Below are 24,100 nucleotides of genomic sequence, written 5' to 3'. Positions count from 1 at the left end.
GATTGCACAGTGCGCTGGCAAAGCTTGGTGGGGAAGGCTGACTAATATAGTCTAGTATTACAGAAGTCTCAAACGAGAGGCTAGTTAGTTCCTCACTTACATGGGCCAAAAATTCACTCATTTTACAAAATAGCAAATATGGGAAGGAAGATCTGCCTTTTTCATTACAGAACAGCTTCAGATTTTAACAGTCTCAATGCAGCGGCTCCACAGATTGTCTGCGATGAACCCAAAATGCTTTCAAATACCTCGCCTACGTTCAGTCAATCTGTGAAAGCAAAAGTAACTTCGCATCTGCAGTGAACTATTCCTCCTAACCTGTGGAGATTGTGCACAAAGCAATTGTCAGAGCCCTTCTCTTTGGATTAGGCACAAAGGAAACTGGTTAACATTCTTCTAGCCACATGCTGTTCTATTAAAGGTAAAAAGCTATTGGCAGATAATCAGAGTATTCCTGCCTTTGCCTCGAAATAATAAAAAGCAACGTAAGGCAACTGCATGTTCACAGTACAGTTCACATTATTCTGTCATTTATCACTGTAAAATGTTTGTAAATAGGTGGCGCTCTCTCATTCTTAGCACTGAACAGATGCCCTAGGCTGCTGTCCTTTGGATAAGATGTAAACCCAAGGTTGGGGTATCAAAGATTTCACAGTATTTTTCACAAGAGAAGACGGTTAACCCCGCTAACTTGGCAAATGGCAGAACATTGATTACACTACCCGCCATCCTGCAAACTTGGTTTGTACACAATACTCTTGCCACAGAGAGGGATATTCGAGAGCATGAAGTGACTCAGGAGAGTAAGTCCCAATAAAAGCCAGGGAAGTGGTAAGAAGTAAATACCAATGCAAGTTAATGGGACACACACACCTAACTCACCCGGGCATTTCTGAAAATCCTACCCTTTCTGTCCTCAGCTACTTCGTAATGCTGCTCCATTCCACCCCAAAGCTGGACTTTGGTGCTCAGTAAAGCTATACAGAGTACAGTCTGCATACGCAGTAGAGTCTGCAGATTATTTTATTAATTTTGTAAAGTACTTTAGCATGGGTCAGGCTGAATGGTATTGTTTGACCCGGGGGACAGGGCACTAGACTGGGAACCCAGACTGCTCCATTCTGTCCTCCCAGGCTGCAACCAAATAGGTGACCTTAGACAAGTCACATCACCCTCTTTGTGCCTTGTTCCCATTCCTACCATTTGTCTGTCCTATTTGGGTGTATGCTCCGCAGGGCAGTGACAGGCTCTCAGTGTGCTTGTACAGCGCTTACTACTCGAGGCCCCAGTCTTAAATCAGGTTTCTAATTGCTAATGCAGTACAAGTAAGATAATAATAAGGAGCAGGGAAATACTTGCAAGTATCTCAGAAGCAAAACCACAAGAAATCACATCCACAAAGAAACTCCTCTATCCAAATTATTTAAATAGTAGTTTGCATGTTGACAGCATTGCTTCACTCAGTCACTCTAGACCAGGGGTCTCCAAACTTTTCAGCCCGAGGGCCGCATTAACTATCAAACAGCAGTTCGGGGGCCGACTACACACTTGAGGTCCAAATAAAAATCAAAACATGGATGTTGTTTTTAATTATTTATTTAATATTATTTTATTCAGTTATTATTTAATAACACATTGATACACTACTAAAAAGTAAGCAGCGAATAAGGTTTTGCAATGTAATGATCAGTTGGAAAACATAACGCACTACTGCGTGCCTCTATTTTAATTCGGTAAAAACATAACATCCACGTAAGCGGCGGCTGATCTTGGCAGGATACACGTAAATTTCCGTAATTTTTTTTCCGTAGACAAAAAGGTCTCCACAGGCCGGATGAGAGGGCCTCGCGGGCTGCATCCGGCCCGCGGGCCGTAGTTTGGAGACCCCTGCTCTAGACCATGGGTTCCCAAACTGGGGGGGAGGGATGAAGAAATTCCATGGGGGGGAGGGGGGGGCGCGTGAGGCGACCCAGCCCCCCCATCAAGTTTTGCTGCCCTGCTCAGTTTCTTTTCTTTTGGCTCAACAAGGTTTTTTTTTTGGGGGGGGGTTCAAAAATCAGAAAGGGGGGGCGTGATGCTGAAAAGTTTGGGAACCACTGCGACAGTAAGAATCCCCAGTATCTTACCCCAAGATGTGTTTTAGGTGGTTGGGGAGTTGTTTTGAAGGACTTAAGTTGGAGAATCAAATAGTTTTTACTAAATGATTCTTCAGATTAAAAATAAACGACACCCCAAAACCAAATAACTCGATTGAAAGTTTTCTGCTCCCAAGCAAGCTCAGAGAGCACGAATGGGATGGATTGTACTACTCTCTATGCCTGAGGGAGAAAACGGTTACTCACCTCTCGTAACTGTTGTTCTTCGAGACGTGTTGCTCATGTCCATTTGAAAGAGGTGTGCGCGTGCCACATGCATGGATTCCAGATCCTTTTTCCCCAGCGGTACCTGTCGGGCCAGCCAGGAAGCCCCCTGGAGTGGTGCTGACATATTGGCACATATATACCCCTGCTGAACCTCTCTGTCCTCAGTTCCTTCTTACCGGAACTCTCCGAAGAAGGGAAGGTGGATGGGATTTCAAATGGACATGAGCAACACATCTCGAAGAGAACAGTTATGAGAAGTTACCATTTTTTCTTCGAGTGCTTGCTCACATCCATTCAAATCAGCTGACTCCCTAGCTAAAACCTGGGAGGTGGAGTCAGAGAATACAGACTCCTTTAATCTATAATGGATTGCAACACTGCCCTATCAAGAGACGCATCACCCCTGGCCTGCTAAGCGATAGTGTCATGGCTTGAGGAAGTATGCACAGAGGACCATATGGCTGCCCTGCAAATGTCCAGTGTGGGTACTTGGGCTACAAAGACTGCCGAGGAGGCCTGTGCCCTAGTGGAGCGTGCCATAATGTGAGGCACTGGTTTACCAGCAACGTCATAGCACTCCCTAACACAGGCATCTATTGCACCCATTACCATTACTGTTAACACCCCGATTCCTACCCCAATGCCTCCCCTGATCCGACCTATAACCCTGATAGGCCAGTCTCATTGGGGATCAGAGGTTAAAGGGGTGTCTCTGTGTTGCATGGGGTATGAATACTGAGAGACTTAAGGGTGGCCCTAGAGCTTTTTAAGCTATGCAGCTTGGAATCCATTTGTTCGGAAAAAAAGTCCCACGCCCTCAAATGGTAGGTCCTGCAGCATGTCCTGGACCTTGGGAGGTATGCCCGACACCCGTAGCCAGGCACTGCACCATGATCCCTGTGGCCACTGTGCAAGCTGCAGAGTCAGCTGCATCCAGGGTGGCTTGTAGCACAATGCGGGAATTCACTCTGCTTTCCTCAGAGCTCTGCAAATTCCTGGCGGGAGTCCTGTGGGAGATGCTCCCTGAATTTCTCCATCACCAACAATGGTACCCACTTAGTATTGCCTGTTGGTTGGTGATGCACAGCTGCAAGCCCCCTGTGGCATACACCTTCCTACCCAGTAAGTCCAATTTCTCTAGTTCCCTGCTTTTGGGTGTTGGCCCAGGTTGGCCGCCTGCACTACCACGGAGCCCAGGGATGGGGGAGAGTATAGATGTTCACGTCCTGTCTGTGGGACCACACACCGCGATTCAACTCTCTTCTGGGTAGGCAGTATAGATGCCAGAATCTGCCATAAACTCTTCAAAATCTTTGAGACAGTTTTGTGTAGTGGCAATGCCAGCCTTGCAGGTGTGTCCACTGTTAAAATATCCACCATGGGATCAGTAGCCTCACTGACCACCTCTGCCTGAACCCCCAAATTGGCCAAGAGCCTGTAGAGTAGGTACTGGTGGGTCTTGGCATCCATAGTTGGCATAGATGGAGCTGGGTCTGCTAGTGCCTTGTCAGGGGAGGATGACTCCCCGCCCCTAAGAAGAGGCTGATCCTGGAGAGGCTCAGCACTCTGCGGGGCGGGTGATACTGGGGGGTGTTCAAGGGGCCTGGGTCCCTCACCCTCAGGTGGAGGACACTGTATTTCTTTCTGTGGACTACTCCTGTCCTCCAAGATTGGGGCTCTCATCAGGAGGGTGGCTGGGGGAGTACACCAAAAGGTAGAGGTCACAGTGCCCTGGGCTGATGGCATCTGGCCCTGCACCTGATGGTAGGGCCAAGGAGTCCAGAAGGGCCACTGAGGCTGTGATTGGGGTAGCCATGTCTGCTGCATCGAGTATCCCTGGTACCAGGATCAGTACCAAGAGTGGAACCGGTGCAATGAAGTGGCCCTGTGCGAAGTGGCCCTCTACTGCAGAGTCCGCGTCGGACTCAGACGAATAATCCGACGAGGACCATGGAGGCGCCAATGATGGTGCCAGGCCATCACCCTACCCCTAGGAGCCGGCACTGGTGGGGCCATAGGTGGTACTAACATCCCCTGCACCAGGAGTGGCATGTACAATGTCTGCTGGACTGGTGCCGATGATGCTGAAGTCCCCCGAGCCGCAGGGTGGCCTGTTGCGGCTACCAGTGCCTGAAACTGCACTGGGACCACCAGTGTCGGTGCCATCAATACGGCCGGTACTGCAGGTGCTGCCGGTACCATCGGTACCAGAAGCTGGGGGCAATCTGAGGCACTGGGCATCTGGTGGGCCTCGGGCCCATGTCTGGTGCCGGAGGAGAATCTGGATAGGCTGTGAGCTCTACCAGCTCTCTAGCGGCGTCAAAAGTGTCCGGAGTCGACGGTGACCAGACATCTTGCAGTACCACGCGCTACCCTGGACTCCTTGAGGGTGCCGAGCTCAACTGGTGTCTGGATGGGTTGGGAACATCAAGGCATTGAAGTAGCATTTATTTTTCCAGATCCCCATCAGGGTGCTGCCCACTGTGTCCATGCTTAGAGGGGGACCTCCCTCTATGTTGCCTCCTCCTTTTGGGCACCGGGGATCGTGAGCGGTGCTGTTCTCTTCTGTGGTGCTGCTGAGTGCCTCGGTGCTGTGGAAGTCTTGCATACCAAAGCCGGTGCGCTTTGCCGCGCCGGTGCCAATTCTGGTGCTGGTTGCAGTGCGGATTCCATTAGAATCAGTTTTAGGCAGGAATCTTGTTCCTGTTGTGTGTGAGGCTTGACGCTCTTGCAGATTTTACAGGAATCTGCTCAATGACCCTCCCCCAGACACTTCAGGCAAGAGTCATGGAGGTCCCTGCAGGGCAGGGGCTTAGAGCAAGTCACACAACCATGCAGACTTGGCATCCCTTCCCCCAGGGGAGAGATAAGTGGTAATACCCCTACCAGTACCTACCTACCTACCAACACTAAGAGAAAACAATTAAATTTATCTACAAGTTTAGATACACATGCTAGGTCGCAGAGCTAGCAAGACAACGCTCCAGCTACTGTCACAGGCAGTAAGAAGGAACTGAGGGCGGGAGGGCCAGCAGGGGTATATATGCACTGATACAATGGCGCCACTCCCTGGCTGGCCTGATGGGTACCACTGGGGAAAAACGCTCTGGAATCCATGCACATAGTGCGCGCGCACACACCTCATTCGAATGGACAGGAGCAAGCACTCAAGAAAGAAACAGCTAAAGCGCCTGTCTAGGAGCCCCCACCTCCATGCTGACACACAACTTTGATAGCTAAGATTTAGAAGAAGTCATTCTTTTCAAGTAAACTCAACTGAAAGCCAATAAACAATGACTGTCCCTTTAGACAACAGAAAAGTCCACTTCACATTAAAAATGCAACCTGGTATTTTATACCGGTCAACAGATGGCAGCTTGTAATACAAACAGCAGTTTAGCTGATAATAGGGGATTAATAAAAGTGTCAGACACGTCAACAGTTTCTCAATGGCCCTACCGTCTTAGCACGTCGTCATGACATATACTGCAGAATAATATCCAACAGAGGACATTAAGACAGCTAAGAGCAAAGATTCATAGATCTGAAGGGCACAAGGGACCATTAGATCACCTAGATAATTTCCTGTAATTTCCAAATGCTGTGACTATGTTTGGCGTTTTAGGCAACACTGGAGAGACAGCTAAGCCTCACATACTCACAATCATTGGTAAAGGAGCATAAGCCTCCCAGTTTTATCCTACTAATATCTTACACACTCTTGGTAGTTGCTTTCACTTCTACACTTCTCTCCAACACAAACCCTCCCTCACCATGGTTTACTTGTGTGCATCTTACATTTCATTTCTGAATCTGACCCGGTGTTTTATTTAATTTATTCTGGTCACAAACTTAAAAGCCCCAACATATGGCTTTTGGGATCACTGCTCTAAGTTCAATGGGCATTCTGTTAACTTTGGCCATCTACCCCTGGAACAGAAGTAAAGTTCCGTGCTAAATTCTGTGCCACATGCTCAAGGAGTTTCAACAAGTCATCAAAAAAGAAGGTGGGAAGGAGCACCTCAGACGGAACAGCAGAACTTCATCTGTTACAACTTAAAAGCCTTGCCAAAGGCAGAAAAAATAGAAACCACCTAATTCAGTCATTCTATTTAAGGCACACACACAAAAGCAGAAGATGACTTTTGGCAGCAGGGAAACTCATTCCCACCGCTCCTTTTTCACACTTCCCGTCGCACTTTTATTTTAAGTGTTCACACTGTTGTGCAGATTTGAATGTAAAAAGAACAAGGGTACAATTACTGTGGATTAAGATATCAAAAGTACATGGGCTGCTTAGAAGAGCTCTTCCAGATGGGCTGTAATGGGAAGAGTTTACATCTGAGGCAACTTAAGGGGCGGATGATATGTCAGGAGCGGAAAGGTTCCATCCATCTCTCTTAGATATTTATAGGGCAGCAATCTTGAAAAGATGAGATTTTAATTGCAATGGGAAATGGGATTCAAAACCCCTCCGGTATCTTTGAAAATATCCATTGTAAAGTATCTATCTGGATGGGGGTGGTGACATGACAGAAACGTTTTTGAAACAAGAAGGCCTATCCCACGGGAAAAGGGTTCCAACTTATTCAGCCTGCTTGAAAAGAACAGGCTTTATAATGACAGAGGAGGAAAATTAGCAGAGGTGAAGGTGCCCTGTTAGACTGCATGAGAACGTTGGTGGGCAGTGTTGGTTGCAACGAGATGCTAAGATGAAGGTGTATGTTAAGAAGAGTTCAAACGCCCATGGCAAAGTCAACGTGGTCAAAGCAGCAGCTCTTCATTTTGAAATAGGAATGCCCCATACGGGGCAGAAGTAAAAACCAACAATAAGGCTAAAACCCAGTAATGGTCCCCATAAATGCCCTACAGTTTACAGCATTTAAACCAAAACGGACAAATCACTCCAAAAGGTATTGCAGGGAATAAACTGCAGAGATCACCAAGGGATGGACTAGATCAAGGATTCTCAACAAGGGGGTACACACCCACAGGAGCATCACAAACAGATAGATGCCAGGGAGTTATGACTACCCTGCGCTTATTGTTAAGCAAGAAGGGGTTCCCAGCTAGACGGGACAGGTGTCCTGGGATGATGGCAGAGGTGATAACTTAACAGAAAAAAGTGTTTCAAGGGTGAGTGAGTGGGAGAGAAGGATGGGGGGGGGGGGGGGGGGCGGTTCTAACAAGAAAATGGAGTGCCTCCTCAACAGACAAAGTCTTGAAGGAGAAAGAATAGAAAATGAAACAGTAAATTATTGGGACCAAATAGTTATTATCCGTGTATCCAAAGAAACAGCGGATGGATAGACTGTGACGACAAAGAGCAATCACGATACTGAACTTATAATGTCTATGGGTAATATTTTCAGAAGTGCCTGAGGCTCAGATTTTCAAAGGTATTTAGATATTGCTGTGCTCAGCTTTGCCATGCCTCACTGATTTAGAAACCTCATTCTCATTTTCAAAAGGGTTTAAGGCACTTTGGAGCCTGTTGATAGGATTTTGGCTCTCAAGTGCCTAAAATACCTTCTGAATGTGAGATTTAGGCTTCTTAATCAGTTAGATGCTTTGGGACAGCAATACCTATATAGTTAGACAACATAATTCCCCAAGTGCGAACAGAGTTACATCAGTGTAAGAGTTACCATCGGAGGAGGAAAACGAGCTATGCTGCACCCACCGTAGGAACTGCACCATTACAACTACTTTGATCACATCCCAAACCAAAGTAGTTGTACCAGTACAAAATCAGCATGTAGACCAGAGGATTAGCACTTCTGACTATTTTACCTTATTATTCCTTTACTGATCGCTCTATACATCATAATATATACACTGATATGTGTTTATATTTTATGCATACACATGTTCCCACACAAGGAGGTATGATGAATAACCAATATATTTATATGCACTTATTATACACCCACTATTTTTTACCAGACACATTACACATACACACACACTTTCATTTAAAGCTGTAATTCACTTGAGGATAAAATGTATTATGCAATATTTAAACTAGCACTGTTTCCCTAAGCCAGGTGTGAATCTCATTCATACTGTCTGCACTCTTATCTCTGCACAACTGAAAATAACAAACCAGCTTTCAACCCTCTAGGAGCTCACATCCCAGGATCTCAACAGCTTTAACCAACATTCATTTCATGAAGCTTTCAATTGTCCATGAGAGACAGGCATTTCTATCCCTCTGATAAGATTTAAGGTTAAACATGTCAAAAAGAGGTTACATAATGCCTCCGTGAGGTTTGCTAGGGACAGAGTACATCTGTGAGGTGCTGAGTGTACTTAATTCTGACTGAAGTCAGGGGGGAGCTGAGCATATGAACACTTTGCAGGATCAAGCCTAGTTGTGGAGCTGAGACTAACACCTTGACTCCCTGTCTGCTGACCTACGGGCTCGTCTACACTAATCCCCACCCTCGACCTAATCTACATCACTTCAACTACGCAAACAGCATAGCTGAAGTTGACGTACTTACCACAGCATCTGTTTGTGTGTTAAGGTCAGCAGGGGCTGCTCTCTCATCAACACCAGCTATTCTTGTCATCTTGGTGGAGTACTGGTATCAACAGGAGAGTGCTCAGAGAGCGATTTATTGCATCTAAGCAGATGCAATAAATCGATAACTGGTCGGTCAATGGCTGCAGCATTGATCCGTGGCGTAGTGGAGAAAAGCCCTCTATAACCACTCTAAATAAGACAGACACTGCCTTTCATTACTAGTTTTAAAACAGACCATTCCAAGCAAGTGAAAGAGGCACATCAGAATCCATCAAAGCAGAATGCAGAAGACAAAAGGCGGTTTCCAATATTGAGATCTGAAGCAATTCACTGGAATTAAAAGAAGGCTATTCCTTGGCTAATCAAAGAAAGTTAGACTGTGTACTATAATTGCAGAAATAAGAGCTGAAACAACAGCTAGGGCATATACTCATACAATTCATGCATCCACAGAAATTCAAGAAAGTCACTTGGAGATGTTACTGAAAGGTTAATTTGTTTTTGTTCCACCAGTAAAGAACTAGAGGGCCTTTTTAAATACAGTATCTGGCACCAAACCTTCATCCTACAACCTGACATAGCAGAACATGAGGCTTGGGAGCACAATCATTAATATTTGAAAGGAAAAGGTCTATCCTCTGATTTGAGAAGTTTGTAAGATTTTATTTAAGTGTCAGGTCAATTAGGCCTTGCCTCACTGCCTCATCAATGCCAAGCAACCTATTAATAATTTCAAAATGCGCTGGTATTTGCTAAGATATTTGAGGTCTAATTCTATCAACACTTAAAAAAAAAAGTAAAAAAAGAAAAATGTCCTCACATTGCAGTAAGTGATTTATAGGAACAGGTGAAAAAAATCATCTCTAATTGTATGTCAGGAACATGGTGGGCTAGACACTATTCCACATCATTTGTCAAAATACACAGCGGACCAAGATTTTGGAATTACTGGGCTGTCATCCTAGCTTTGTCGTCAACTCATCCTGTGCCTTCAGATAAGTCTCCACTTCTCTGCCTCAACTACTCGATCTGTATAATGGGGAAACTCCCAACATCTACTCCCACGAATATTTAAAGGCATTCAATTACCAGTGACAGTAAGTGGCAGCTGTGTACCTAACTTCCTGAAGTGCCTTTGCATCCCCCTCACCAGATCATCAGTCTTCAGAGAAGAAGTGCAGCTCCTAGACTGCTGTCGTTTGGCACACTGCACTGGTCACTCTCCTGTCGATTTCTGACGTCCTAGCTTGTTAGAATTCTATACGGTATGAAGCTGGCACCGAATCTCCTACTGGCAGCGGAATATCATTAACCCTTGAAGCACACTTGTTCAAAGAGCGTGCATATCGCGTGTTGAAAGGACATCCAGGTAACTATGGCTACAGCTCTGCCTACGCATTTACTGTCTGCATACTGTATTTATCTCATTACTTTGTCAAACACTTGAGATACCTAGAGTGCAAAGGTGCTGCATAAAAACTAGACCCTTTGAAATTGCTGCCTTTAAAAAAAACGTGGGGAGCTTTGACCAAAAAAAAAAAAAAAAAAAAAAACACCAGAGTCCAGATATGGGTTCCCTGGAATTTGGGGCTGGAGACGTGAAGGAAAAAGAAAGAATTTAACAGAGGATTTCTCAGCTGGATCTCCCCGTACAGCAGCCACAATGATGTGACTTTTTTAAAGAGTGGACTATCACCATCATGAGAATAATTCTGACCCTTGACACATAATCCTGCAAAACGTGAAGATGTACAGCAAGCACCTCTGAGCTGGTTTAGAACAGAAAAGAGTTGAAATAAAAGCCAGACTAAAGTTGCTGTTTCATTCACAGAAAACCTGAATTTTCCCTGCATTTTTGTCAGTTCCCAGTGGCATGTTTGCAGTCTATGGCTTCCTGAAGCTGTATTTTAGAAACAGACCGCAACCTGGCCTCTGATTTGGCAGGCACAATTAACTCCAACTACCCTCCTGTGGCTGCATTTAACTGAATGAGCAAACAATGGGATTTTGCCACGCGATCACAAGATTTGTAGGCACAATTGGGAAGTGAGAAAGTCAAGTCCTACAGTGATGCCCGTGGCTAGTTGTTGATGAAAATATAAGGGGATAGAGTTAACTAACCTTTATAAAGTGCTACCAGACCATTTGGTGTTTTTCCTCAGGATCAAAGTTATACCTGCTCACACCAGGCGTATTTTAGCATTCTGATATTATCCGAAAAAAGTAGTAACAACATTTCTTCATATGAGCTTGACCCCACAAAGTCAAGAGAGTTCAAAAGGTGGGCAGCATATTAACGGTCTGAAATATTCCCTGTTCAAATCTTTGTATCACAGGTAGTATTTGGGGGTATCTAGCGCAGGGGTTTTCAAAGCTGGAAATGGCAAACGGCAGCCAATAGGAGCTGTCAGGCTCTGTCTATGGCATTTAGATAAACAAAGCATCTCGTGGCCCACCAGCAGCTTACCTGGATGGGCCTGCAACCCAACTTTGAAAACTTCTGATCTAGCATAGCCAGTCACATAATATGGGTAATCTTCCTGCTGATAAATAAATCACTGGTAACATTTTATGGTTATTAAAGATTTTAAGTAGGAATCCTGTTTCAGAGAACAAGAGGGCGTTATGAGCATGAACTCGGCTAATTTATCTTCAGGTTTAATGCCACGGCTATATTTCCAGCTTCTTCCTCACATTCTTTTGTCTGCTGTGTTCAGTCCATTAAAATAACTCGTAAGTTCTGAAGTAATGGCTAAATGATTTTAAAAGTGGTTCTGTCCATACTAATTATGGTCCTCAGACAGGAACACTAAAGAATGTAGCAATGGCTACGCCACCTTGATCAGGAAAGCCTCTATGGATTCATCCATTAGCAAAATAGACCATTAGTGGATTCTATGGACAGCACTGTTATCCGCACTACTTACACCAATAAGCAGATACTTGACTGGCATGAGAGTAAATAGCAAGTTCCCTACTAATGGACAGAGAGAAACTAGCTACAGGCAGAACTCACATAAATCAAAAAACTCTGAAATGTATAAACCCGCTGGATTTGAATCATCATCATCAGAGGGCTTTGATCTAGGTTCTGGATATTTTCCTCTCCTCACAGTAAACAGCCAGTAAAATCTTCCTGGAGATACTTTTGCCTTTAAAGGGATTCTTTGCTGTGTGAAGCTGGTAATTTGCATATAGTGTGTGTGTGTGTGGGGGGGGGGGGGGATAATACAAAATTGATACCTCTGTAATGAAGACTCCTGAAAGAGTTTGGCTTATGCATACACATCCTTATGCAGTTACTCTGCAGGGATAGAGTCGGTGGGCAAATAAATACCAGTCCTTTACACAAAAGATAAGCAGTCTCAAATTTCAGCATAAACCAACCTTTAATTCTACGCAGTTAGGAATGCCACAAGAGAGAATTCTACAGTTCCCCGATCCTGGAACTAGTTCCCCATTGGTCCCTGCTCTAAGGCATGCTGTCTTGCTGTTACCCCAGACAGGGATCGCCGCAGCACAGCAGATTCCAACTATACCCCCGACATGAGAGGGACAAAGAAGTGATAGTAGAATGTAGCCAGCTCCATACCAGCTAAGGATTACTCTGCAAAGGGACTGGGAAGGGGAAATCTTCAGTTATCTTATTAGGGCACCTTCCTGGCTTTGTTTGTGCCCCTAAAGAAGCCCAAAAGGGATGTAGTAGGGGCCGGGATCTGATCTTATGTGTTATTAGCCACAGCAGCTTCTACACACAAATGTGTTCCATGGCCGCACACCAGCTTCCTGCTCAGCTGTGTCATTCTGTGTATTTGTGTCTATACAAATAAGACAAAGCCACGGGGGTCAGGATCTGAGGGGGGAGAAGGGGTATAATTGGTGCAGGTAATAAGGCAAAAGGCTGATCTTTGTTTCTAGCAAAGTCTCCAGATTTGGAGGGGGGGGGGGGGGAAGGTGAGGGGGTTGTTGCAGATTTCAGTGTTTCACAGAACATCAATGAGATGGGCACAGAAATACAGGAAATAATTGACCTTATCTATATAAAGTAGTGTCCCCATCTGCACAAGCAGACTGAGGAATTCCTGGCATGTCTGGTGGCAATACCTCTCAGGCAAAGTACATCTTCATAAGGACCTTTGCAGCCTGAAAAATGTGTTTGCACCACTACCAGGAGAAGACCTGCTGCCAAGCATACCAGCCACTAACCTCCAGCAATGTTAAGAGCCATTTTCTTTTAACCAAGATTCAAATCTTACCCCAAACTCTTCAGAGACAGATTTCACATTCTAGCTCACTTACACCACAAAAACAATGCAAGTTTGGGGAAACTTTAGGAGATAAGCAAAAGCCAAAGAAGAGATGAATGGCCTAACTTTTCTAGAAGAGTGTGGTCCCTAATAAGATATTAATACTGGGTCATCTTTGCTCACCCTCCGTGGGTTACGCTGCAACACGACTAAAGAATGAACCTGAGCAGCAGACAATAATAATTTGAGCTTAAATTGAAGTTTCTCTGCTGATTAGTCAAGCAAAAACTGGAAATCAGCTCTCAGCTACCTATTAAAAATGCCCATTCTGTGAATGCTGTTGAGCCCTACAAATTGAAGCCATTTGGGAAGTTAATAGCATTGGCAACAACCATCCTTACAAGCTACTAAAAGGAACAGTGAACTTTTTTCCCCCTTCATTATTACTTCTTGTTTCACCTGGCAAGACATATTTGTTAAAGTGTTTTTCTTCGTACTTTTTAAGACAAGAAATCAAATTGGTCTGGAAAACACCAAACCCTTGCACTAAAACTGACCAATAAAAAAAATAATGCCAAAGATCTAAGACTATACCATCACAAGCCAACCCCATTCCCAGTCTGGTTGATTCTTTCCTATAAAAATCTTCTTGGAGGTGTATGTTGACCTCCATGATAATCCATAAAGAAAAGTGTTTCCATGCTAGTTTTCATCTTGTAAAGAACGATATTTCTGTTTGAAAGAAAAAAAAATGGTCTTGGGTGTATTTTTCCTTTTGTAAACACTTTCATATTTGCAGAAAACCCCTTAATAGAAATCCTAACTAGAAGATCATTCCAGAAAGCTATTCTCTGGAATAAACCATAGGACCCATTCTTGTCAGATTCACTGGGCGTTACCCAGCAAAACATTCCCCCAACTGACATGATACTCTGTGACAATCCGTTTGACCTTTGTGACACTGACAGCTAATCAGCAACTGATTTTTATCGTGCACGGTTTATTGTGCGACAGTAGGGACACGTCAATGCCAACATGTTATGTTATAGCCAACTGGCTGCTGAAAGGGCTTGCAGCCATAATGCCACGTGTCGCCATACGGCCTACTGCCATACAGAACCACACTGCTCTGAGTTGGATCAGCTTCATACCAGGATGGAAAATGAGTGAAAACCTAGTTACTGCAAGTAGCACTGTTTCTATAGTGGGTGGGGCACCTTCACTGACTTAATAATGACTAAAAGCCCATAGACTAGGGGTCATTACACTGCAAGAAGTGCCATCTTTTGGATGAAACATAAAACCTTGCTCCTCAATACAGCCTGATCCAAAGTCTACTGAGATCACTGGGAGTCTTTCCATTGACTTCAAGGGGCTTGGGTATGCGTTCAGAATCATTCAAGAGCTGATGGCACTTTTTGAAAGCACAAGGGTCTTAGCCTGCATGTCCTGGCCACACTCTTAACGGGGGAGTTCTGCACTGCCCACCTAAATTCCCCCTGTAGATTTGGTCCAATTCAATACGCCTCATTTCCTGGTTTAAAATACTGCGAAGGTTGCTGCTATTCAGACACTGCTGCATTCCCATCCCACAGGTGGCTGTACTTCTGAGGAGTGAAGAGATTCCTATATACGTAGTAAGTGTGTTGGGTTATAATGCAAGCAATTATTTCCAAAAGGCAGAAATGCCTGAGCCTTTGCCTAGAGGTTTATTCGTCTAACTGAAAGCATTAGAAAGATCAGAACATTCAACCTACAGACTTAGATCCAAAGTCTAAATCATGTAAGAGGTTCACAATTCTTATAAAAACTTAACAACAACAACATTAATAATAATTATTATTTATTATGATTATACAAGCCCCTTTATAGACCACTCATTGAATATAGCAGGCCTGGGAAAAATATAGCAGGCCTGCAGGCTCCCCTGCATCCTTGTGCAAAAACGCAGCTAGTTTGGCAGCTGGCAAGTAAGTCTCTTGGCCACTACCTGCTTCTAGCATCCCAGCCCTTTTCTGCCCCAATTCTCTGCATCCCCCAAACCCTTTGTCCCCCTCTTGCACCCATACCCCCCTCCCAGATCTGGCACCCCAATCTCCTGCCCCAGATCACAATCGTCTCCTACCCTACGTCACATCCCAAACCCCTGCACTCCAGTCCCCTGTCCTAGGTCACAATCACCTGCCTCATCCCTACTCCCTCCCAGACTCCAGTCTCCCTTCTGCACCCCAGTCCCTTACCCCCAAGCTCCCTTCTGCACCCAACCTCCATCCCAGACCCCACATCTCCTCCATTAATAGCAAAGAAGAGTGCGGCCCTCGACCACTTTCCAAAATCTTGGAGTGGGCCCCCGTCAAAAATTTTTGCCCACCTCTGGAATACAGTAACATACAAATGGATTGCCTTTACCTTAGGATGTGGGGCTGAATAGAGAAAGAATATTATTTGATCTAATGAGGCCTAGCAATTTTAGCTGTGCTCCTTCTGCACTAAAATAAGCAAGTTAACGTTAATTGGCAAGCATGAGCACAGACAAATCCCATGATCGAGGAAATGGTAAACAAAAGATAATCTATTGAATTTAGCAGAAGGCACATTGTCAGTGCAGAAAAGCGGCCAACTGTGTATAGGATAATTTGTACTGTTCTGTTTCCTTAATAATATTCTTACTGCAACCAGAGATTTAAAATATTCATCAGTTCTTTCCCACCACGCCTAACTAAGTGCAGGCTTGCTGCGTGCATGTGTGTACACCCCCTCCACACACAGGCAGACACACATTAAACAAAAAAATTTACTGAAATACTGGACAGCCTGGACATAGGAAACTGGGTAGAAATTCAGTTACTCTTGAAGGGCATCTAGACTGCATTTTTCTTTCGAGAGAAGATATTTGTATATCTTCTTCCAATCCCTTTTTAGTAAGAGGTTTTTCTGAAAAAACAAGCAGTCTAGACGTGATTCTTTCGGGAAAAAACCCTTTTTCGAAAGTACACTGTAAGCCTCATTTTTTGAGGAAGAAAGATTCTTTAGAAAAAGGGTTGGTTTTTTTTCCAGAACCATGTCTAGACTGCTTGCCTTTTCAAAAAAGCCTCTTTCGAAAAAGCAATCGGAAGATATGCAAATTCGTGCCGAATTTGCATATCTTCTTTTGAAAGGAAAACCTAGTTTAGAGTGCCCAAAATCATAAAAAGTCCCATCAGGATATTTAACAAACATCAATCAATCTATCCTCTCTGCAGACTCAGGTACCACTTGGAATGTAGCTTTACAACACACTTTGGGTAAAAAGTAATCCAACTGTATCAAACAGCATTGATTGATTGATGCCAACCCAATAACACACTTAAGGCCAGATTGTGACACCCTTGCTCACAATGAGATCTGTATCTTATTTCACAAGTAGCCCTCTTGACTTCAGTCAGACTTCTTATGGCGTAAGGTATTATCCAAACACAAATAAAATTATCAGTGACCAGCCACACGCTTTCGATCACTGGAGTTGCATATTAATAACTCTCTAAAACATGCCTTTAGTGATGTTACAACTAAATATTTTAAATGCTTTTTAATAGTTTTTATTGAATTTAAATTTTGTTAGCGTGATGTGAGGATCAGAAAGTCACACACATGCACAGTGTGGGTTGGGGGAAGAATCTCTGCCCTCTCCATGGATACTGTTCACACTGGAAAGCTCGGGGAAAATGAACTAGCTGGAGAGAACGATGGCATATACCTTAATTTTACTATTACATTTATTTTAAAAGCAAATACATTGCATTCTTAATCAATAGGGATCCATGTATCAGAAATTCCTGGCACAGGGGCAATTTTTACTCAATAGGTAGTGGGAACTGGAGTTGAAAAAGGATTAAATCTCTTTCCCCTTTCTTTTACAGCCTCCTAGGAATTCCCTTCTCTCTGCGACCCACATCCAGCAGGGCTTCACAGAAGCCCAGAATGCATTCATGTTTAATTTTCTTACAGAAAAGTTAAATAAGGAGCTGTTTTTCCTGCCTGATTACACATTAAGGGCCTGATTTCTCAAAAAAACAGTCTCCAGTTGTGTGGGAACAAATCTGATTGAGATAATTATACAGCTAAATGCTACCCATTAATTGCAGAGACAGTCATCTTATGGTACAGTATTTTGCATGCAAAATTGGGTGGGGGCAGGGTCAAGACCCTTTTAAAACAAATCAGGCCATAGATATTAAAAATATATTAAACAACCTTCCCCTAGCACAAACCAAAACGCCTCCCCAAGACTAAACTGAATGATGAATAATACTGAAAATGGAAGGGATGCCTCTGCTGATTTAAACAGCACAATGCAAATCAGGAAGAAGGCCAACCACCAGTGCTGGCTGGAAGCATTTCTAGCACTGAACACTTCTGAAAGAGTTATTCAAAACAGTAGCAGAAACTGGCTCTCTCCTCACCTTGCTCATCTGATTTACAAAAGGGGATGATCCAAATCTCTGTTGATCTCACTGGGAAGACTTACTTTGACTTCTCAAGGAAGTTGGTTAGAGCTCGTTTACAGGTGAACTGCTGATGAAGTTGCTCAAGTTGGACTCACATTCCAGGTAGAGATCAAAATGTGGGTTTAGATTACTCCTGAAATGGTTCCATCAGAATTTAGACTTGGGCTATCTAGCAATTGATTCACCCCATTGATTTCACTGGAGCTACCACGGCAAATTGACTGGAGTAATATACTAATAAACCAGACCCTCTGCATCCATCGCTATGTTATAAGCGATCCTGTTTTGTTACATAGGCCATAAAATGCAGCAGAGGAAAACGAACAAACAGAAAGTGCATTTATCGGTCTCCTTTATGATCCCTTATAATACTGTCAGTCTTTGGGTGAAAGCTATAAGGTGTTCCTTTCCCCCAGCCTGACTCCCCCCACAGATTCATAAAATATATTAGGAATAGTCCAAGCAATAAAATTCAGAATGAGATATGAAGTTATACAAGTGTAGGGTGTTCAGATCTGGAGGTTTGTTTCAGATACCGACTCTTTATAAAAGTATATACAAAAAGCACAGGATTTCAGAAGCTACACAAAAGCTATATGGTAAACAGACACATCAACTCACATGGGGCATAAAACATGACAAGGGCATGCTTCTTCTTCTTCAAAGACTCCCTGAAGTCTTCCCCAGCTAGATGGAGAACACTTGTTAGCTTTTCTTCCCAAGCTGGTTCAGGTGGAAGTGGTGCTTGTGGGCTAGAGGAGGAGAAAAACTTTTTTAGATGCATGTGAAGAGGCCTTGTGGCTCAGTCACCTATTGCTTTGTGGAAAGGGTGCTAGAAGACCCCTATGGCTATTTCTGCAGTAGAAAAATGCACTTCCCATTTCCACCAACAGGAAGGACAAGAGTTAATTTTTACTGATTTCTGAAAAATGTAACTTGTGATTCTGCCTAGTCTCATGAACATGACTGGTTCAATATAGGAAAAGCTTTATTTCAGCACATATGTCAGAGTGGACTTTTAATCCAGAACCATTTAAAATGACTGTGGGAGTTTACAGTTAGAAAAACAAAGGTTGCACTGAAAAAAAGGTTTTCTGATTCATACTAGTCACACCAGTAAAGCAGCGTTTATAGGCATGCATATAGAACATTAGGGTGCCGCAGGTGAAATCAAAAGGCAACTGACACAGAATCATATCCACTAAAGCAAAATATTTACTGTGTGTATTGCCATAATGTGTATTTTTTGTCAAGTGTTCCAAGACAGGCTGGGAAATACACATTCTAAAAGTAAAACCAGGATACAATAATCAACACTAGCCCATTTTGGAGCATAAGATGTAAGTGAACCGTAAAATTTTAATAAAGATAATTGTATGTATCAATTGCAATTGCATACAACATCCAGCTAATAGCGATCCTGTACATTAGCATATTCCTAGAAATCTCTTGCTATTTACCTCCACATGGACAAGTCTCAGATTCATTCCTGCTGTGTCTTAAATAAGTGATTACTTATATAAAATCATCAGTGTGAAGGCCTACTATCAAGACCTTCATTTGTCACTGCTGTATTAAACTACAGTTTCCTCAATTTTCTGTCATTTTGAATGACATTGTTTGAAATATTGTCGGCTACGGATAAAACAAATGAAAACTCAGAATTTTAATTCTACTAAAGGGCATTCACTAGATACCAACCATATTTCTATCACTGCTGTGCCATCCAGCTGCTAACAAAGGAAAGGTACATGGAGGCCAGACCCTCAAATGATGTAAACTGTTCAGTGGAGCTATGGCCCCCATTTGGAGAGCGTGCAGCGATACAGCAGGAATAGGGAGTCCGTATTCCTCGTAGGCACTGACTTCCTGTTTAAACGTGGCCATATCTCACTGCCCCTCAATGCACCCAGTGTAAAATGTGTCTAATACTTACTTTCCATACAACAATGCTGAAAGGCCAAATTAATAGTTTGAAGGCAGGCACTTAGAGAGACTTACTTGCACAATACAATAAAAATGTCAAGCATTATTAACCAAACTCTCCTGTTCAAAAGTCAAGGTTGGATGCCTTATTTCACATCTTATTTAAGTGGTAAAAGTGAAACCTCAACAAATAATCTGGCACAATATAGCAAACACAAAGTCCCTGAGAAAGCATCATATCAACAGTTCTTCCCTCTTTGAGATACATTCTTCTCAACATACAACGTGTGTTTTACCCCATCTCCTAATAAAGACACAGGAATAAAGTAAATATGGGCAAAGATGCCATTTTTGATGGTCAGAAAGGACTCCGAAAAGAAAAGAGTACAATTTGGCTGCTAAACAATGAAAATTATTGGCTAAAAGAAAGAAGATTCAGCAAATTTAATCTTATTTGTTTGAGCCACTGTTTTGCCTTCCAGGAGAGAAGATTAGGAGACACTTTCCATAGAATCCTAGGGCTGGAAGAGACCTCAGGAGGTCATCAAGTCCAGCCCCCTGCCCAAAGCAGGACCACTTCCAACTAAATAATCCCAGCCAGGGCTTTGTCAAGCCGGGACTTAAAAACCTCAACAGAGGAGATTCCACCATCTCCCTAGGTAACTCATTCCAGTGCTTCACCCTCCTAGTGAAATAATTTTTCCTAATATCCAACCTAGACCTCCCCCATTGTAACTTGAGACCATTGCTCCTTGTTCTTCCATCAGTCACTACTGAGAATAGCCTCTCTCCTTCCTCTTAAAATATTTCTTTTGGTAAAGAGTTAAAGGGGCATGTATTTAAAAAAAAAAACATAGCAAATAATTTTTTTTATATATTAAAAAATAATGAACACCTCCATGTGTGGCTTTTAGTACAGGAATTCAATTTGTTTTTGAGAGTCAGGGATTTAAATAGGAGATGAACCTTAGTTTAAGATTTACATGTTCACAAAAGGACTCTTCATTGGCTAATAGCCAGAAACCTGGAGGAAACCTCAAAACTTATCCAACTTACTTTTGCAGCCAGTCAATGATTTTCTTCTTAGTTCTGAGATGCGGCAGAGTATACTTCTCCTCGCCATCCTGAAAGTACTTCAACGTCGGGAACCCCGAGATGTGAAATCTCTCTGCCACTGCCTTGTTGACAGTAGCGTCAACTGCTGCGAGGACATCAGGACTCTGAAACAGAAGAAGCCGACTGCAAACCATGGCATCACATGCACTTAGTCAGGAGACAGTCTAGATTTAGACTCCAACTGCACACTATGTGCATACTGAAAAGCACAGCTGCTCCCAATATCCCTATGAAGAGAGGGATATATTTTACTAGGTCATACAGTCAAAGTAACACAAGACCTTGCTGCTCAACCTGCTACTCACACCTAGCATCAGGAGCCTAGTTGAACACTGGCCAGGTGTATTATGGTCAAGGAAGGGGGACAAATGAGAGGAATACTCCTTTCCTGGCTGAGTGGCTGTGAAGCCATTCAGCCAGAGTTACTTCAGCCCAATGGCTGCAGGGGCCATCTTCGGCCCTCGCCACAAGGGAGCTGAGGAGTGTCTCAACTTTTTTTTTTAATAAAATACCCCCTTTAAAAAAATGTATAAGTATCCCCAATACCTACAGTTTTCAGACACACAAACATTTTTTCTACCATTGCAACACATTTGTTTAAAACAAAGTAATCGTATCCAGGTGGGCGATTAAATTTTGGGGCATAAAAAGTACAAAAATGATAAAATCCTGTACAACGTAAAACAAAAATTCAGTTCTCTCCAAATCTCAGTTGTTTTGACGTACCCCCAAGATTTCTCTCGAGTATCCCTAAGGGTACTCGTACAACCAGTTGAGAAACGCTGCTGTCAGGCACATGCACTGGAGGGCCCTGCCTCATTCCTGCCTGTGTAACCCTGGATTTGGCCTGTGTCAGGGTGGTCTAGTTGCACAACTCTCATCCCCAAATCCAGGACCGTCTTAATTTTTCTGTTCTGCATGGCCAGAGGCAGGAGCAGGATTTTCCCTTTACCATGTAAATTGTTAAATATGGGTGGCTCTGATACACTCTCTACCCTTCTATTACTCACTCTCAGAACCCACTCTCCACTCCACCCCACCCTCCCTTTTGTCCAGTCCCACAACCCTACCGCCAACTGAGAAGCAGCATAGCCCAATCCGAGCTCCTGATCCTCACCCCTTCCACTGAAATCTACTCTCCGCCACTGCTAAAAATGCCACTTTCCTAGGCCCCTCCCCAGCCTGTCACTATGATGCTACATGCTCCTCTCCCTTGCCCTAATACTCAGGCAATCATTTTGTCCATTATGACATCTCTACAAATGTACCCTGTTGTCTCCGTTCCTACCACTAACTCACCGTCCATTCCTTGGTCAGTGCTTGCTTTCAGTACTGCAACCCTGCCTCTTCTACATGGCTTCCCACACCACCTCCTGCGCCCTGCCAATCAGTAGCGAGTGTTGCTGATAAAATAACCACTCTGACCATGCCAGTCCCCTCACTGAAGCCCTCCTCCGGCTTCTTTTCACATTGGCTACGGCTACACTGGCCCCTTTTCCGAAAGGGGCATGCTAATTTTACAGGTCGTAATAGGGAAATCCGCGGGGGATTTAAATATCCCCCGCGGCATTTAAATAAAAATGTCCGCCGCTTTTTTCCGGCTTTTAGAAAAGCCGGAAAAGAGCGTCTACACTGGCCCCGATCCTCCGGAAAAAAGCCCTTTTCCGGAGGATCTCTTATTCCTACTTATTCCTACTTCAAAGTAGGAATAAGAGATCCTCCGGAAAAGGGCTTTTTTCCGGAGGATCGGGGCCAGTGTAGACGCTCTTCTCCGGCTTTTCTAAAAGCCGGAAAAAAGCGGCAGACATTTTTATTTAAATGCCGCGGGGGATATTTAAATCCCCCGCGGATTTCCCTATTACGACCTGTAAAATTAGCATGCCCCTTTCGGAAAAGGGGCCAGTGTAGCCGTAGCCATTGTGTATCAACTTCAAGCCGCCATCTCATTGTTAAGCGGCTGCATCATTCTATCCTACATCTATTCCCCCCACTTCCTCCAACATCCCCCCAAAGAGCTCCTGAATCTCCCTTTCAAGTCCTCCTCCCGTTCTCATCGTTGTGCCTTCTCCCCTCAGGTCTGCTCCGGCAACTCCAATCCGCCCTTGTGCCAAATAACTACTCGTCGTTCAGATGGCTCCTTCGCTGACGCTCCTTTCTTTGGGACGGACTTCTTGGAAGGGGCTTTATCAAAAAAGGACCTACTGCACTGGGAGACAAGACCTGTGTCTCCTGGTCATGCAGTGTCTGAGCTACAATGACCATTCCTGTACAACGAGAATCAGCATCATGGCTGGGTCTAAGAGTCTCCCTTCAGTTACACTGATGTACAGTGGCGTGATGCCAGTGTAAAATCAATGTATGCAAGAGGGGACACAAGACCTTTAAGCTTTTGCCTCTACACCATAAATGAAACCCAACCCCCCTCTGTTTTCTTAATTTTCCTTTAACACAAGGCCTTTAATTAATGGGGAAATAAACATTTCCGCATTATATTTGGGTTTGATCGTATTGCATATAAATAAGGCCCTACGGCAGAATATATAATCACTTGGCAATTCTGTTTTCGCTCAAGACAGAATGTTCTTGCTAACGCTTTGGCAAGGCTCATGCATTCCCGATGAGACTGTACTTTGGAAGCACATCTCAAAGGGCCCTGTGGGAGGATGAGAACAGCTAAAACTGTTGCAGGGAGGGATGGAAAAGTCATTTTTATTACTACTAGTATTTATCATGGATTTTTTGAAAAGAGGGAAATAAAGGAAATGAGCTTACATCACTGGCTACATGAAGCATCTCTGCGGCCTCCTCGTACTCTGGCTTCATCTTCTTACAGTGCCCACACCCTGCCAGAGAAAACCCGAATTAAACTCCGTATTATGCAATGATATTGGCAGTTTGTTTTAGTGAAGCTCCAAATCCAAGAATCATTGTTAGTCATTGATCTATCCAGCCTCTGCCGATGTCCAGAACTATGTGGCGGAGATTTACTCAAATTCAGAATAAGTTTCATTTGTAAAGCTTTAACAACATTCAGGATAATTACCAAATGGTCACTAGAATTTAGATTGTTTAAAAAAATGCAATGCACACATGCTGCAAGATTCTGGAACTGGATCAGAAGTACAGGATACAAAGCCTCTGCCAAACCACTGACATGCCATGTGGTCTTAGTCAAGTCACTCAACCTGTCTTGCCTCAGTTTCCAAATTCCTATCCATTTAGAGGAATCATGCAACCATGTGACTTCACCATCTTAAAGTTAAGCTTTTACTGGTGCATCTTAAGTCAACAATTTAATGCAGATTACACTGCTGTGACACAAGTCCCGCTTTATACATTAGGGATTTGCACCTGCTTCATCAGTTCCATGTAATTACACCAACACATGTATTCTTAATGGAGGCATGGCCTGTAAATGGAGATAAAACTGAA

At 43.7% G+C, this 24,100-nt stretch overlaps 1 protein-coding gene across 1 annotated transcript in view; it reads right to left on the bottom strand.

Moving 5' to 3' along the window:
• The window catches only part of PDIA5 (protein disulfide isomerase family A member 5), a 151,004-nt gene that overhangs the window by 20,205 nt on the left and 106,699 nt on the right, over positions 1–24,100 (bottom strand). The window contains exons 12-14 of the mRNA XM_075933121.1: positions 23,441–23,511; positions 20,609–20,772; positions 18,248–18,378 (exon numbers count right to left, since the gene is read on the bottom strand). Of these exons, the coding sequence (XP_075789236.1) occupies positions 18,248–18,378; positions 20,609–20,772; positions 23,441–23,511 (366 nt within the window). The remainder of the gene's footprint in view (positions 1–18,247; positions 18,379–20,608; positions 20,773–23,440; positions 23,512–24,100) is intronic.

Source organism: Pelodiscus sinensis, chromosome 7 (assembly GCF_049634645.1).
Source record: "Pelodiscus sinensis isolate JC-2024 chromosome 7, ASM4963464v1, whole genome shotgun sequence".
NCBI lineage: Eukaryota > Metazoa > Chordata > Testudines > Trionychidae > Pelodiscus > Pelodiscus sinensis.
This window is presented reverse-complemented; position numbering and strand designations above follow the sequence as displayed.